Source organism: Cololabis saira, chromosome 21 (genome assembly GCF_033807715.1).
Source record: "Cololabis saira isolate AMF1-May2022 chromosome 21, fColSai1.1, whole genome shotgun sequence".
In the NCBI taxonomy this organism is placed as follows: Eukaryota; Metazoa; Chordata; class Actinopteri; order Beloniformes; family Belonidae; genus Cololabis; species Cololabis saira.
The window spans coordinates 14,466,193-14,478,262 of NC_084607.1; the positions used below are offsets into that span (position 1 = coordinate 14,466,193).

Consider the following 12,070-nt stretch of genomic DNA (forward strand, 5'->3'; position numbering starts at 1 on the left):
TGAAACTAAAAGAAGAATCGTGACTCAGCAGTATAAACAGTAAGGGGGCTCAGTACACACCCCTGGGGGGATCCCATGCTTGCTTTGATTGATTCAGATGCCAGCTCTGACTGACTTCCAACCCTGTTAAAAAAAGGAGTCAAATTTCTGTGCACAACAGGAGCTCCTCAAAGAGCTGCTGCAGGAACATCATGTGGAATGCAGAGCTGAAATCAACAAGAACACATCTTCCGTGGATCGGTTTCCTCTATATGCACAGCACTGGGTGGCAAATTGGTGAGGAAGCATGAGGCTAATTAAAGCAGCAAAAAGTTTACGCATTTTGGTTTAAAAAAAAAAAAGATCAAACGTTATCTCATGATCACTGTTAGTAGAAAGCGTAGATAACGTTGGATTCCTGCAGGGGGAGCCCGGCTCCACAAACACTGGATTAGGCTGCGTCCAGTAGTGATGCTCAGGAGATTATTCCAACAGCCTCTAAAAAAAGCTCTCCACTTCACGCTGTGCTCAGAGAGAGGTAGTGTGAAGAGGACTGGCTGTGGAGAGCTTGGCTGCCTGTTGCATTGGCGTGATGGTATTTTACCGGATACTTCTCCTGCTATCTGGTAAGTTGATTGTTTCCTCTTGAGTGGAACTCCAGTTAAGGAGGCAAACAGTAGCAGCACTCTCAAAAGGTTATTTAAAGACCACGGAGGGAGTCAGTGCAGGTACTTTAAGAGCCTTGAGCTGTGTTTAAAGACCGTCACAGGGATTTAGTCAAAGTTTTTGCTGACAAACTGTCTTTATGCCCTTCAATGTTGTATGCTTTTGCAAATTTAAAGTGCAATGCCGTGATGTCTTAAGCAGCACAAGTGCACTTTATTCTTGCTAATGAGGTGTAAGGCTGAAGTCGGTCCTCTGAGTCTAGTTACTGGAGAGAAAAGCCTCGGCGGGTTTATATGCCAGGCAAGGACACAAAGAAAAACACATATTACAAGGAAGTAAAATGTTTTCTATTAGTTTTTAAAATTCAGTCAGACTCTCTGCAATATTGCTGATGTTGTGCCCATTCACTGACTGGACAGTGTGGATTTGTGCTCACAGAGAGGGATAAGTTTACTCTTCCTCTTTTGTGGTTTGTTTCCCTTTTGCAGTGGCCTTAGCCTCCGCGGCAGCGCGCGGTTCTGAGCGGACAAAAAGAGGGTTACTGGAGCTGGCAGGAGCCATCAAATGCAGCACGGGGAGATCCGCTTTGGCTTACATGATGTACGGCTGCTACTGTGGTCTGGGTGGTCAAGGCTGGCCCAGGGACAGGGCCGACTGGTGAGGCAGCAGCTCTAATCACACTCCCGTTAAGCCCTCTTTTCACTTTTTATCCCATAATACTACACCTTGACACCTGATGATAGTGTGCTCACAATTGCAAGCAGTCAGCTGATTCTATATATACATCACGCTTTGCAAAGCGTATCATTCAGAGTGTCTCAGGCGTGTTTAGCTCTGCACTCCAGGGATGGTGTCTACACATTATTTCCTCCTCTTGGTCTCCCCCGGGACACTTCCCAGCCATCCGTCATCCAGATGCGTACAGGCAGTCTGGACCACAAATGTTTTGGGATGAGACTGTCGGAGGAAATGATGCCCAAATGCAGTGGACTCACGTGCTCCAATAAGCACTTTAGGAAAGGGCCAAGGAATTCCACACCCAAATCCTAATTAAAGTCTCGCTCTTTTCTTTTTTCACCACCAAACATCTCACCCAGATGTGCAAACTATACGTTGTGAAAACCCATGCGGTGAATCCTTCCCTGCCTTTAAAATAGCTGTGGTGTACCGTGACCACCCGCTGCTCTCTTGACCTCCTCTAGACAGAGCCCCGCCTTCAAAATAAGACACTCATTATCTTGTATTTTCCTCTATTTTGCTGTAGGTGTTGCCACAGGCATGATTGCTGTTACGGAGAGGCGGAACTTCTTGGCTGCCAAACCAAAACAGACCAGTATCAGTGGACGTGCGAGGACAAGAAAGCTGAGTGTGGTACGGCATCAAAAAAACGTCTTATTTTGAAAGCAAGACAGTGGTTTAAAATCACCTCCTCGGGGAAAACCTCTCTGTTCTTTTTTTTTGCAGAGAATTTGGAAGATAAATGTGAGAAGCTGCTGTGTAAATGTGACAGAGAGGCTGCCAAGTGTTTGAGAAAATCGCCTTACATCCGGAAGTACGCCCTGTGGCCAGATTTCATGTGCGGCTACGAGCATCCAACATGTAATATGTACTGACGCTACAATTGCATAGTCACGATTTTGGTGCCTTTTATACAATAAAAGCTCATAAATTACTACATATATTAATAGTAAGACATTTTTGTTCAACATATTTTTAATTGTAAGCATTTTACGCCTCCTTTAATGAAAATGTGATGTTTGCAGTATATAAGACTGTATTTTTGCAGATGCATTATTGTTATAATAAAAGCTTAAACTCCTATTAAAGCCAGAAAAGATGTTATGTAGTAAATAACACCAGAATTTTTTAACAAATGCATCTTGACTGCCTGGAAAGCTCTGAGGATTACAGAGCGAGACAACCGGAGCTTTCATCCGGTCAGAATCTGCTCCAGGGTCAAATGTTAATCAGCAGATCGCTGGTATTCACAGAACTATTTTCATATGTGGAAATGTGCACGGGAGCTGCAGGGCAGTGCCTGCTTTATGCACCGAGGTCCACTCCCTGGGCTCTGGCAGCGCTCTTCACAGTACTTCTTTCATTGCGATTTTAAAAAAAGCATCAGGAAATTTAATGAGGTAATACACAAACTACGGTTTCTTGACTGAAATTAAAAATAAAAATAGAACGCAATGCTTTGCAAAACTCATAAACCCACATTTTATTTATACTAGACCACATAAAACTTGTAAAATGCTGGACCTGAGTAAATGTACCGTGTTAAGTTTGATGAAGGCAACACAACTCAAAAAGTTGAGACGTGACGATGTTTACTTGCTGTAAACCGCCCCAGTCTTTTTAACAGGCCATAAACGTCTGGGACCGGAGGAAACAGCTGCTGGAGTTTTGGGAGAGGAATCTTTTTCCCAGTCTTGTCCAGTAAAAGGATTCGAGTTGTTCCACAGATCTGGGACTTATCTGTTTTAATTTCTTTCTTCCATTATGCCAGTGTTTTCATATGATGAAAGATGTGGACTAGAGACGTCTTACTCAGTGAATGTATGTGTTGATTGACGATGGCCTTGGGATGGACGGTTAAATGTCTTAAGGAACTGTGCAAAGGAAGTCCAGTTGTCTTGACTGAAGCCTCTAAGGATTACCATGATCTCGATGATTTATCGTCTTCACCATGGCAAAGACGTACGTGGTTTAGCGATGTCTTGCTGAAAGATTCCCTGGGTAAGACATTGTCTTAAAGGAATCTTTAGAAGCGTGCGCTGATATGACTACAGAAGACACAGAGCCCATGGTTTCCAAAAAGAGTTTCCTAATTTGGTTTGTGTAATCACAGAAAAGCTGTCCAATTGACCTTAGTCCATTTTGAATTAGCTCTGTCTCAGAAAAGTGTCGGTAGTGTTCCAGAGTCAATCCAGTGATACAAAATCCTACCTCTTTTTAATGCAGTGCTGCCAGAAAGCCCAAGTGACAGGAATATTCAGCCTTGAGATTCCTCCCGATTCTCTAAATCTTTCGAAATATAATGATGAGATATTCAGAATCTTTGCAATTCAATACTGATGGTTTCACAACTCATAGAAAACCTGTCACAATTTGGTTTTGTATACTGCTGAAGCTCTGCCTATTCATTTCTCCAAGCTGCTGTTTTTAATATGCAATCATGTGTCTGACTTGTTGTCAATTAACCTATTAAGTAGAAAGGTGTTCATCCAGATGTTTCCTTTTAGTACCATTTACTTTTCCAGCCATTAATGAGCCATGCCCCAACTGTCTTACTGCCATCCAATTCAAAGTGTGTCAATAATTTTCATGAAAATGTCAAATGTCTCACAGTTGAGAAGTTTGTTTTGTTGTGAATAACATATGGGTTTATATGATTTGCAGATCACCACATCCTTTTTTTCATTTACACTGTACAGGAATTGGCATTGTATCTACAGTCTCGAGCGAGCTGCTGCTGTAGAAGCATGTGTCCTTTTAAGGTTCAAATAGGATCACAGCATAACAAGAGCAATAACTTTCCGATGAGCTTACATTCGATTAATACCCAGGAGGTGATGTCATTCACTCTTAACATGATGATTGCATATGCAGAGTCTTATTGGTTGAAATGCTGTCAAACCAGCAGGACCGCTTGTTGTTTTGTAACACGTGAAATCACCTGTAGATGGTGCTACTTTCAAAGCCCAGGACATCATGGCACGTTTGAAATATCTTTTTTTGCTTTGTTTGGTTGAAAATCAATTAGAAGCAGAAGTAAAGTCTGTCTAGCAATTTATAATAGCTGATGTGTTGGGGAGATGTCACTGTGTGTAACCAAAAGCCTCCCAGATGTTACTTACCCTTTACATTTCATCATCCACTTCACTTTGAGAACACAGCTTCTTTCTTGAACAAGTGCTGAGCTCATGAGTGTGAAGTGACAGGACAGACCAGGACTGAAAGTAAATATCTGGGTCAAGGTCCACAAACGCTTCTCTGATTGTGTTCAACCTTTACCATGTATGAACTCCTTGGCTACAAGGAGTGTCGGCTCAATGCGCTGCAGTTTCTCCCCTGACCACCAGATGGCACTCAACGAATTCTTGGCTTCCATAGAACAAAACCTAAACAATACATCTGATATGTGAGTCTATTTGTTGGCATGGTATGTGCAGACATACATACTGGTTTGTCAAAATTAACTTGAATTTATTCATTTATTCAGAAATAAATAATCTATTTTTAAGGAGAAAAAAAACAACTGTATCCTGGAGCCATAAGCAGCTCAGAGTGTATGAGACCCAGAAATTCCCAGTGGGACTCGGTGGTGAAATATTTTTGTCTGCGTGTGCAGCACACAGCCCCCACCTGTGCCACAAAAATATAGGGGGAAAAGGCTGTAAATGTTTGATGATTATAGCCTGGTACCGTGACTATATGTGGAATTCAACTCAAGGTTGTGAAAAGCAAAAAGTATTTTGGTTTTTCTTTTGATGGAGGAAATGAATGAATGATGAAATCATACATCAAGTTCGATGGCAACAATTCATATCGGTAAAGTTATCCCCTCTCATGTGAGTTAATTAGATTACTTAATTTACTACATTCATTAAAAAAAGATGTTACCATGGAAACAAGCTGCTGGCACAGCAATGTGATTATAAACTTCAGTGACAATGGCCTTGATTGCAGGTTGAATATGAGTTATTCAGTGAAGATCCTCTGGAAAAATACTCCTTGACCATCCAAGTTCTGGTTGTTCATAAACAACATTGCCACTCTGCTTTGTTATAAAATGAAAGGAGCTTTTTATGCGTCATGGACTTCAGAACCAAAGAATAAACTTGACAATCAGTGATTCTGCCGTCTGGATCTCATACTTAATGAAAACATTACTTTTAATACCAACCTAGGTGGGCAATATATTAGTGTGAACGTTACGTTGCTTTTAAACATTGCTACAAGTTCTCTGCAAACCACTGCAAGAGATTTCAGCTTCCTTCCTGTCATTAAGTCTAATCACAACAAATGGAATGTGAGGGTACTGCAGCATGAACCAGATATGAATCATTGATGCTGCAACACCGTGTGTTTCCCAGGAAACTGCACTAGTCTGTTAGATCAGTGCCAACTGAGAATGTATGATTACAGAAACACTGTGCTGTGAAAACATATTTTGGTAAAATACTTTGGGGAAAATATTCTCACTTCAGAAGATTGTGTTAGAGAATGGGAGAGACATTTCTTTAAATCTGAATGTATGCCAGTTTTGTTTACTGCCTGAAGGTTCTCTTCCTTATTGTCTACACATTATCAGCAAATATTTTCTGGGGAAAGAACTCCCTACTTCCTGTCTTCACGTTTAAAAGGCACGGACGGGGTTCGAACCCGCGATCTTCGGTTTACGAGACCGACGCCTTACCACTTGGCCACCGCGCCTGCGCCTTGAAGGGGTCGTATTTGACTTGAAATAATGACAATCGATATGTAAACAATGGATTAATCGCAAATGACCAAACCATGATTGGATCTATTGGACTTAAAACACTTAAATCACTATGGCGGGTTTACAGTGTATTTGCAACTTTATCAAATACATGGTTCAGGTTGCATCTTTAAAATATCAAATCTGCAACATCATAGCTTCAGAAATATAATATGTTCCAGTCAGAGATCAACATGCATGGGGGCATTTTTTTAATTTTTGCAATGAACATCAAGCACCCTGAGAGAATAAGAATTGTTATTGTTGTCTGTTACATTATTCATGGTTGCTGTTCATCATTATGCTGTTGCTGTTCAGCCGTTCTTATTTAGCTGCATGGGATTGAATACTCTTGTGCCACAGATCTGTGAGAACATTTGTTTTGGTTTGACAGATTTTTTTTTTTAGTTTAGTTTAGTTTTTATTTTTCATGCAGTTTTTAGATTTTTGATAACAATGAGACTTAAACAGATTTTCAGTCTGAACTCTGATTTGAATGGAAGCAGTGATGTGGCTACTTTATAATGCTTTTTTAAAAAAGATTTTATTCACAGTCATGTTACGTCTTGTCACTGAAGTTATGTTAAATGATGTACAATAGTTGGACAAATTTTTTTTTTTGTAAATGTTCCCATATGGCAACACTGTACAATAGTGGAAATGAATGAAAACAAGAAAGTTTGGTTTATAATTGTACAAAGCTTAATTTAACAACTCAGGTTTAGTCTAAACAGCCCCCAGTAGCATTGGCAGTTAACAGTGCAACTCATTTAAAAGTTAAAAACAATAAAAAAGCTATTTTGACCCACAGTGAAGTGTAACTGCACTTTCACCCTCACTGTCCCTCCTGTCTCCACTGTCCTCATTCTCTGGCTCATGGTCTCCATCATTGTCTTTGCTGGGTTGCAATCTGCTCAGTTTCTTCATCACTAAATCTTAATTCATCCTCACTACCATCTTCAGGGAGTTTGGTCTCCTTATGTTAGGAACTATAAAACATTGTAGTATTCATTCCGTAAACTGGAAAAAAGAGTGTCAAATATAACCATATGCAATGTGGAAAGTAGTCATAAAGTGCATTATTATAGTAGACTAGAAGATCAGTCCATACCATCAGCATGCCGGGCTAGCAACAAAATACAATGGAAGCGTGTTACAATATGGCAACTTACACGATTTAACAGTTTAACAATATCAAATGATCAAATACAGCGCAATAAACCACAGAATAGAGAAAGTACCTCACTTATTATTGAGTATACATATTTTTCTCCATTAGTCAAATAGTGAGGCTCCTCCCTGTGAAGAGGTCTGCAGAAAAGGGTGCCAAAATTACCTCCAGAAAATCATGTGACAAATTTAAACAATGCTATTGGTTCTCTTAGGATCCCATCTCTCTTTCAGTGCACTACATCTTAAAAGTTGAGGTACTGTGTGTGTTTGGACGGAATTCAATGGGTGTGTCACCAAACGGCAACATTGTACCATAGAGGGTTAAATGATTATGACCTTTCTTGTATAAACATGTTATCATAAATTGAGTGATTTAATCACATGATGCACATGAATATAAAAATGATCATATAACATTTGCATGCTGCCATCTTTTCTGAGCTATATGTTTTTCTGGCATTTATGCAGCCAAGTCTAGGGATCCACACTCATCTTTAGTCAACACTGTCAATAAATGCCATATATATGCCTTATATTGTCAATACATCCCTGTGCAGAACAACTATACAACAATAGCCCCTTGGTTGACGAGAATAATTACGCTCATTTCCTTCTCTCTCTCTATCTCTCTCTCTCTCTCTCTCTCTCTCTCTCTCTCGCTCTCTCTCTCTTTTGGCTATTCTGGTGAAAAATAACCCTCAACAGGATGTGACTCTTCAGCTGCAGGAAAAGAAAAGATAAAAAATTATTAATTGGGAAAATCCTCCCTAGATGTGATTCCTCCACTTTCTATTGTGGACGTACATTTGGAGAAATAGAAGTCAAAATAGATGTAATTAGCTATTTTTTCCTGAAAAGATAGGTTTTCTTGCCATTCCTGTAAATCTACAGTACTGGTTGTTGCCTTAAGGCCCTCGGGGATCTTCAGGATGTGGAGGATTGTGACAAAAGCATATCTCTGTGGTGCATCCACAAACACTGCAGTAGATAGTGGAAGAAGGCACCCCCGACACTCCGGAGACCACCCTGTAAACTGCTTGAATCCCCAGCCAAACACTAAGACATTATACTCTCAATCCTGGAACCATATCTGTCTTTATTCCTGGTGCAGCACTGCCAGGGCTTCCCTGCGAAGTCAGACTGTCTCCTGCTGGTTTTAAAAAACCTGTCTAGTGTATGTGCAGGCAGGTGCATCCCACAGTACAGGGATCTGACCTAGTTTAGGGAAAGGCAGCAAAGAAAGACTGTTAAATATATAATATATACACTATCTACACTATATCTATTTCTTTATCTGTTTCATTTAGCTCACATTACTTTTCTGATCTTTTGTCATCAAAGGAACATCTTAATTCAATTTATAAAGAAGTATTCAGAACTGTTTAAAAGCACCAGAATAATAAAAACTAGTTTCCAACGCCCTCCCCCTTTGTTAATTTATAGCATAAATGTTCAGTAAATTCAGAGTTAGCATTGTATAAAAGTAAGTATTAAAGTATGGAATGTAAAATCAGAAAACACGTATATTGGATATTCAGTTTAAAACTACTCATTCTGCATAATGGTCTGTCTTACACAAGGGCCTCTTATGTAAGATGCAATTCATTACTGTTGTTACCCACATTTCTTTTCTTTTAGTTAAGTAAAGGTAACTTGTTACAGTAAAGGTAAAGCATTTCTAAAGGACCAATACAGGTTCGTAAAATGTATTTCCTGTTAATTATATTTCGTAACTACTTGAATAAATTAAGTTAGTGACATTCCACTCATGCAGAAATGTGATACTTTGAAATGTAATTGACATTCGACACTAAAGCTTAATTGAGCGGTCAATGTTTGATGTTTGATCACTGAGTAAGGTTTGGGCTCTTATTGTGAAAGTGTTGTATCGGAAGTGTCACTGATTACTGTGCGGCAGTGTTAATACAAAATAAAGAAATCGATTTTTGGACTTGTTGGTTGAGCTACCAACCAACTCAAACTTGCTAAATAACTAAAGATATGATCATTCAGTCAACCGGTCAGACAAATGTTCCTAAATAAACATTATTACTACTCAACACTAAGCTTTTGACCTTCACAATAAGAGTCCCCTGTTGTCTGTGGTCGCGTGCATTATTTGTGTGCCAGTGGGTCAAGTAAAGTGAGATAGATTAGTCGTTATACGTAGCAGCAACCTGTCATATTATAATATTAATTCATATTAGCGCAAAGTGGATAGAAGTAGCTAAAAATTAAGTTTTACAAATGGTGAAGCCTTCAGCACACCATGATACAAGGAGCTGTGTCAACAACAGAAATGTCCAGACCTTGATGACAAGTTAATGCCGACCATTGATTAGAATCAGGTGTGTTCATGCAGGGAGACATCTAAAACATGCTGGGTAGGTGCTCTCCAGGACCGGAGTTGGAGACCCCAATCTGAACGGTCAGTGCTGTAGATTTTACGGAGGATAATAAGTTGCACTATTCTTATCAGTTATGAAACAAAAAATGAGCCTGTGCTTGACAATCCCACCATCAAACTTTTTTTAAATCGCAAAATAGCCATGACCACCTTTGTAACTTGAACTAGTACTATGAACTTGAACTAGTAACTTGTAAGTCCTCCTATTTACAATTTTCTGATATCAATATGTTGTTTTGGTGTAAAAGTCGATGTTGAGCTAACAACAATTCTGAATTTGTGGATTGGATCGGTCTGACATTCATATCCCCAGTTACAGTAGTTTGTACGATAGAGCACAGATTTATCTTTGTTTTCACTCAGTGTGTCCCATTTCTAACTCAGATATAGTTTATTATTATTATTATTAATAATAATAATAATAATAATAATATCTAAAATCTAAATCTAAATTGTGAATTGTGATTTTACACAAATGTTCATGTATCTTGCTAAAGTATGCTCTACTGGTTTGCTTTCATAGTGCAGAAGGTTTGAAGATTTTGAGATTTATTCATTTCAATTGTACATTTGCATTCTTTTTATGTAAGAGCAAAATGTTATAAAAGTTTGACAGATATCCACGATAATTACAAGAAAGTTCAAAATTTTTTTCATTGAACTGTATTTATAGGTGAATGCACATGGAAGGAATTAGTCCACTATGCACATTTAAGTAAAAAAAAACATGAATATATGGATAAAAATAGCAAAATAAAAATGTCAAAGTTTGTGTTCATAAGCACAGAATCAGGGACATTTGTTACCATTTATCAGTTTGTCATAAGATTGAGTTGGTATTTTGACCAGACTTAAGTCTTGGGAACCAATGTGATGTTTTTTCCTGGCCAGCCATCCTAATTCATTTTCATGTTGAAACAAAGGATTGGTCTGATTCCTCTTGATTCCACTTTGATTTCAAGGGGACACAGACGACACGGGCTCTGAAAGAATGAGGCGTAGTTGGAGCGATGCACGACACCCACGATGGTGCCGTGCATCGGTGCTGGAACGTCAGTGAATGAATGTTATGGTGAAAAGTTGTTGATCCCAGGTGTTTGGTGATTCTGCAGCCATCTTGGTTGCCCTGGCTCTTTAGATGCTCCTATATGAGTCATTCTATCAAAGGGCTCTGGCCATGCTAATGTGTATTATGTTTATGATGAAAACTCAAGCAATACAATACTGTTTTACAAAGGTGCAGATTTGTGTTGCTCTTCATGTAAGTTTTAGGAGATTTTTTTATATTGTTTTAAAATGCACAAACACTTGAGATCTATTAATCAAACATGTTCAAATGTATCACAGTCAGGGCAAATGAGACCGAGCTCCACCCCTGCAGGCCTGTGCTGGTGCTGTTTGAGGAGAAAATTGGTCATTGTGTGAAGGGTAAGCAGGATCTGACCCTGACTACAGCGAGACGTGCAAGTGTGAAATCCAGTTGAGCGGTAAGCAGCTGATAAAGCTACATCACAAAGACGATATCATTTCTCCCCCTCTTCTTTTTTGCCCATATGTCTTCTCTTTTCTTTGGATCAATCTGCTCGACTTTTTTCACAACTATACATCAGATAGATTGAAGTTTTAATAACAAATCATATTGCGACTCATCTCTAGTGTCATTTCCTGAAAATCCAAAGTTTGCAAGTTTGAGCTGTGCTCAGTTTACTATTCTCTCTCTCTTTTTTAATTTTTGTTGCTTAATTTGCATGGAGGGGTCGGGTGCTTCCCCTCCTGCTTGTTGGGTCTGTTACCATAGCTACAAAATATTTTTTTTCCTTTTTTTTCCTCCAGACAATCATCTGGTCCTTATATCCTCCAATAGGGTTGGAGCAGCTAGAGCTGTAATATAAAGTAAAGATGTTCACGTTTCAGCTACATTAAGACTCAGAAACAGCTCCATGAGTAGTAGAAAGTGTTACAGAGTGGCAGAGAGGAAACTGCGCCCAGTCATGGCGGACCACAGAAACAGGATCCAGCGAGACACACAGCAGGAGAGGAAGGTGAGAGCATCATCCATTTTGAAACTGAACCTGCTTTATTGTTCATGGAAAGAGTTCGCTGGATCAAAACAGTGGCAGCAAGCAAGATACGGCTTTTCATTCAAGTTTTGAAAGGGATAAAAAGGAGCTGGAGGAAGAAAAAGGAAATGTCACTTTAAATGAAATGCATCAGCTGGAAGAAAGCAGAAATATTCCTAAATGGGCTTATAGTCAGAAATGTAGTTTATTAGTTTATGAGATGGAGGAAATCTACCTAAGCTTTGTTGAAGGAAAATGCTTTGTTCTTACAGAGGATGCCACATATGAAAAAAAACAACA

At 39.2% G+C, this 12,070-nt stretch overlaps 1 protein-coding gene and 1 non-coding gene across 2 annotated transcripts; one reads left to right on the forward strand and one right to left on the reverse strand.

The window, feature by feature from the left end:
• Positions 1-459: 459 nt before the first annotated feature.
• Positions 460-2,482, forward strand: pla2g10 (phospholipase A2 group X). Its single transcript, XM_061711986.1, has 4 exons — positions 460-605; positions 1,134-1,302; positions 1,910-2,016; positions 2,110-2,482. The coding sequence occupies exons 1-4, from the start codon at positions 572-574 to the stop codon at positions 2,256-2,258; spliced, it is 459 nt and encodes a 152-aa protein (XP_061567970.1). The 5' UTR covers positions 460-571; the 3' UTR covers positions 2,259-2,482.
• Positions 2,483-6,012: 3,530 nt separating this feature from the next.
• On the reverse strand, positions 6,013-6,084 carry trnat-cgu (transfer RNA threonine (anticodon CGU)). Its single transcript has one exon. It is a non-coding gene; the product is annotated as a tRNA-Thr (tRNA).
• Between the last annotated feature and the right edge of the window lie 5,986 nt (positions 6,085-12,070).

Excerpts from the sequence above, each read along its gene's own strand:
- pla2g10 (XM_061711986.1), top strand. The coding sequence starts at position 572 with ATGGTATTTTACCGGATACTTCTCCTGCTATCTG. Across the intron at positions 606-1,133 it reads GATACTTCTCCTGCTATCTG|TGGCCTTAGCCTCCGCGGCA; the intron begins GTAAGTTGATTG and ends TCCCTTTTGCAG. Across the intron at positions 2,017-2,109 it reads GGACAAGAAAGCTGAGTGTG|AGAATTTGGAAGATAAATGT; the intron begins GTACGGCATCAA and ends TTTTTTTTGCAG.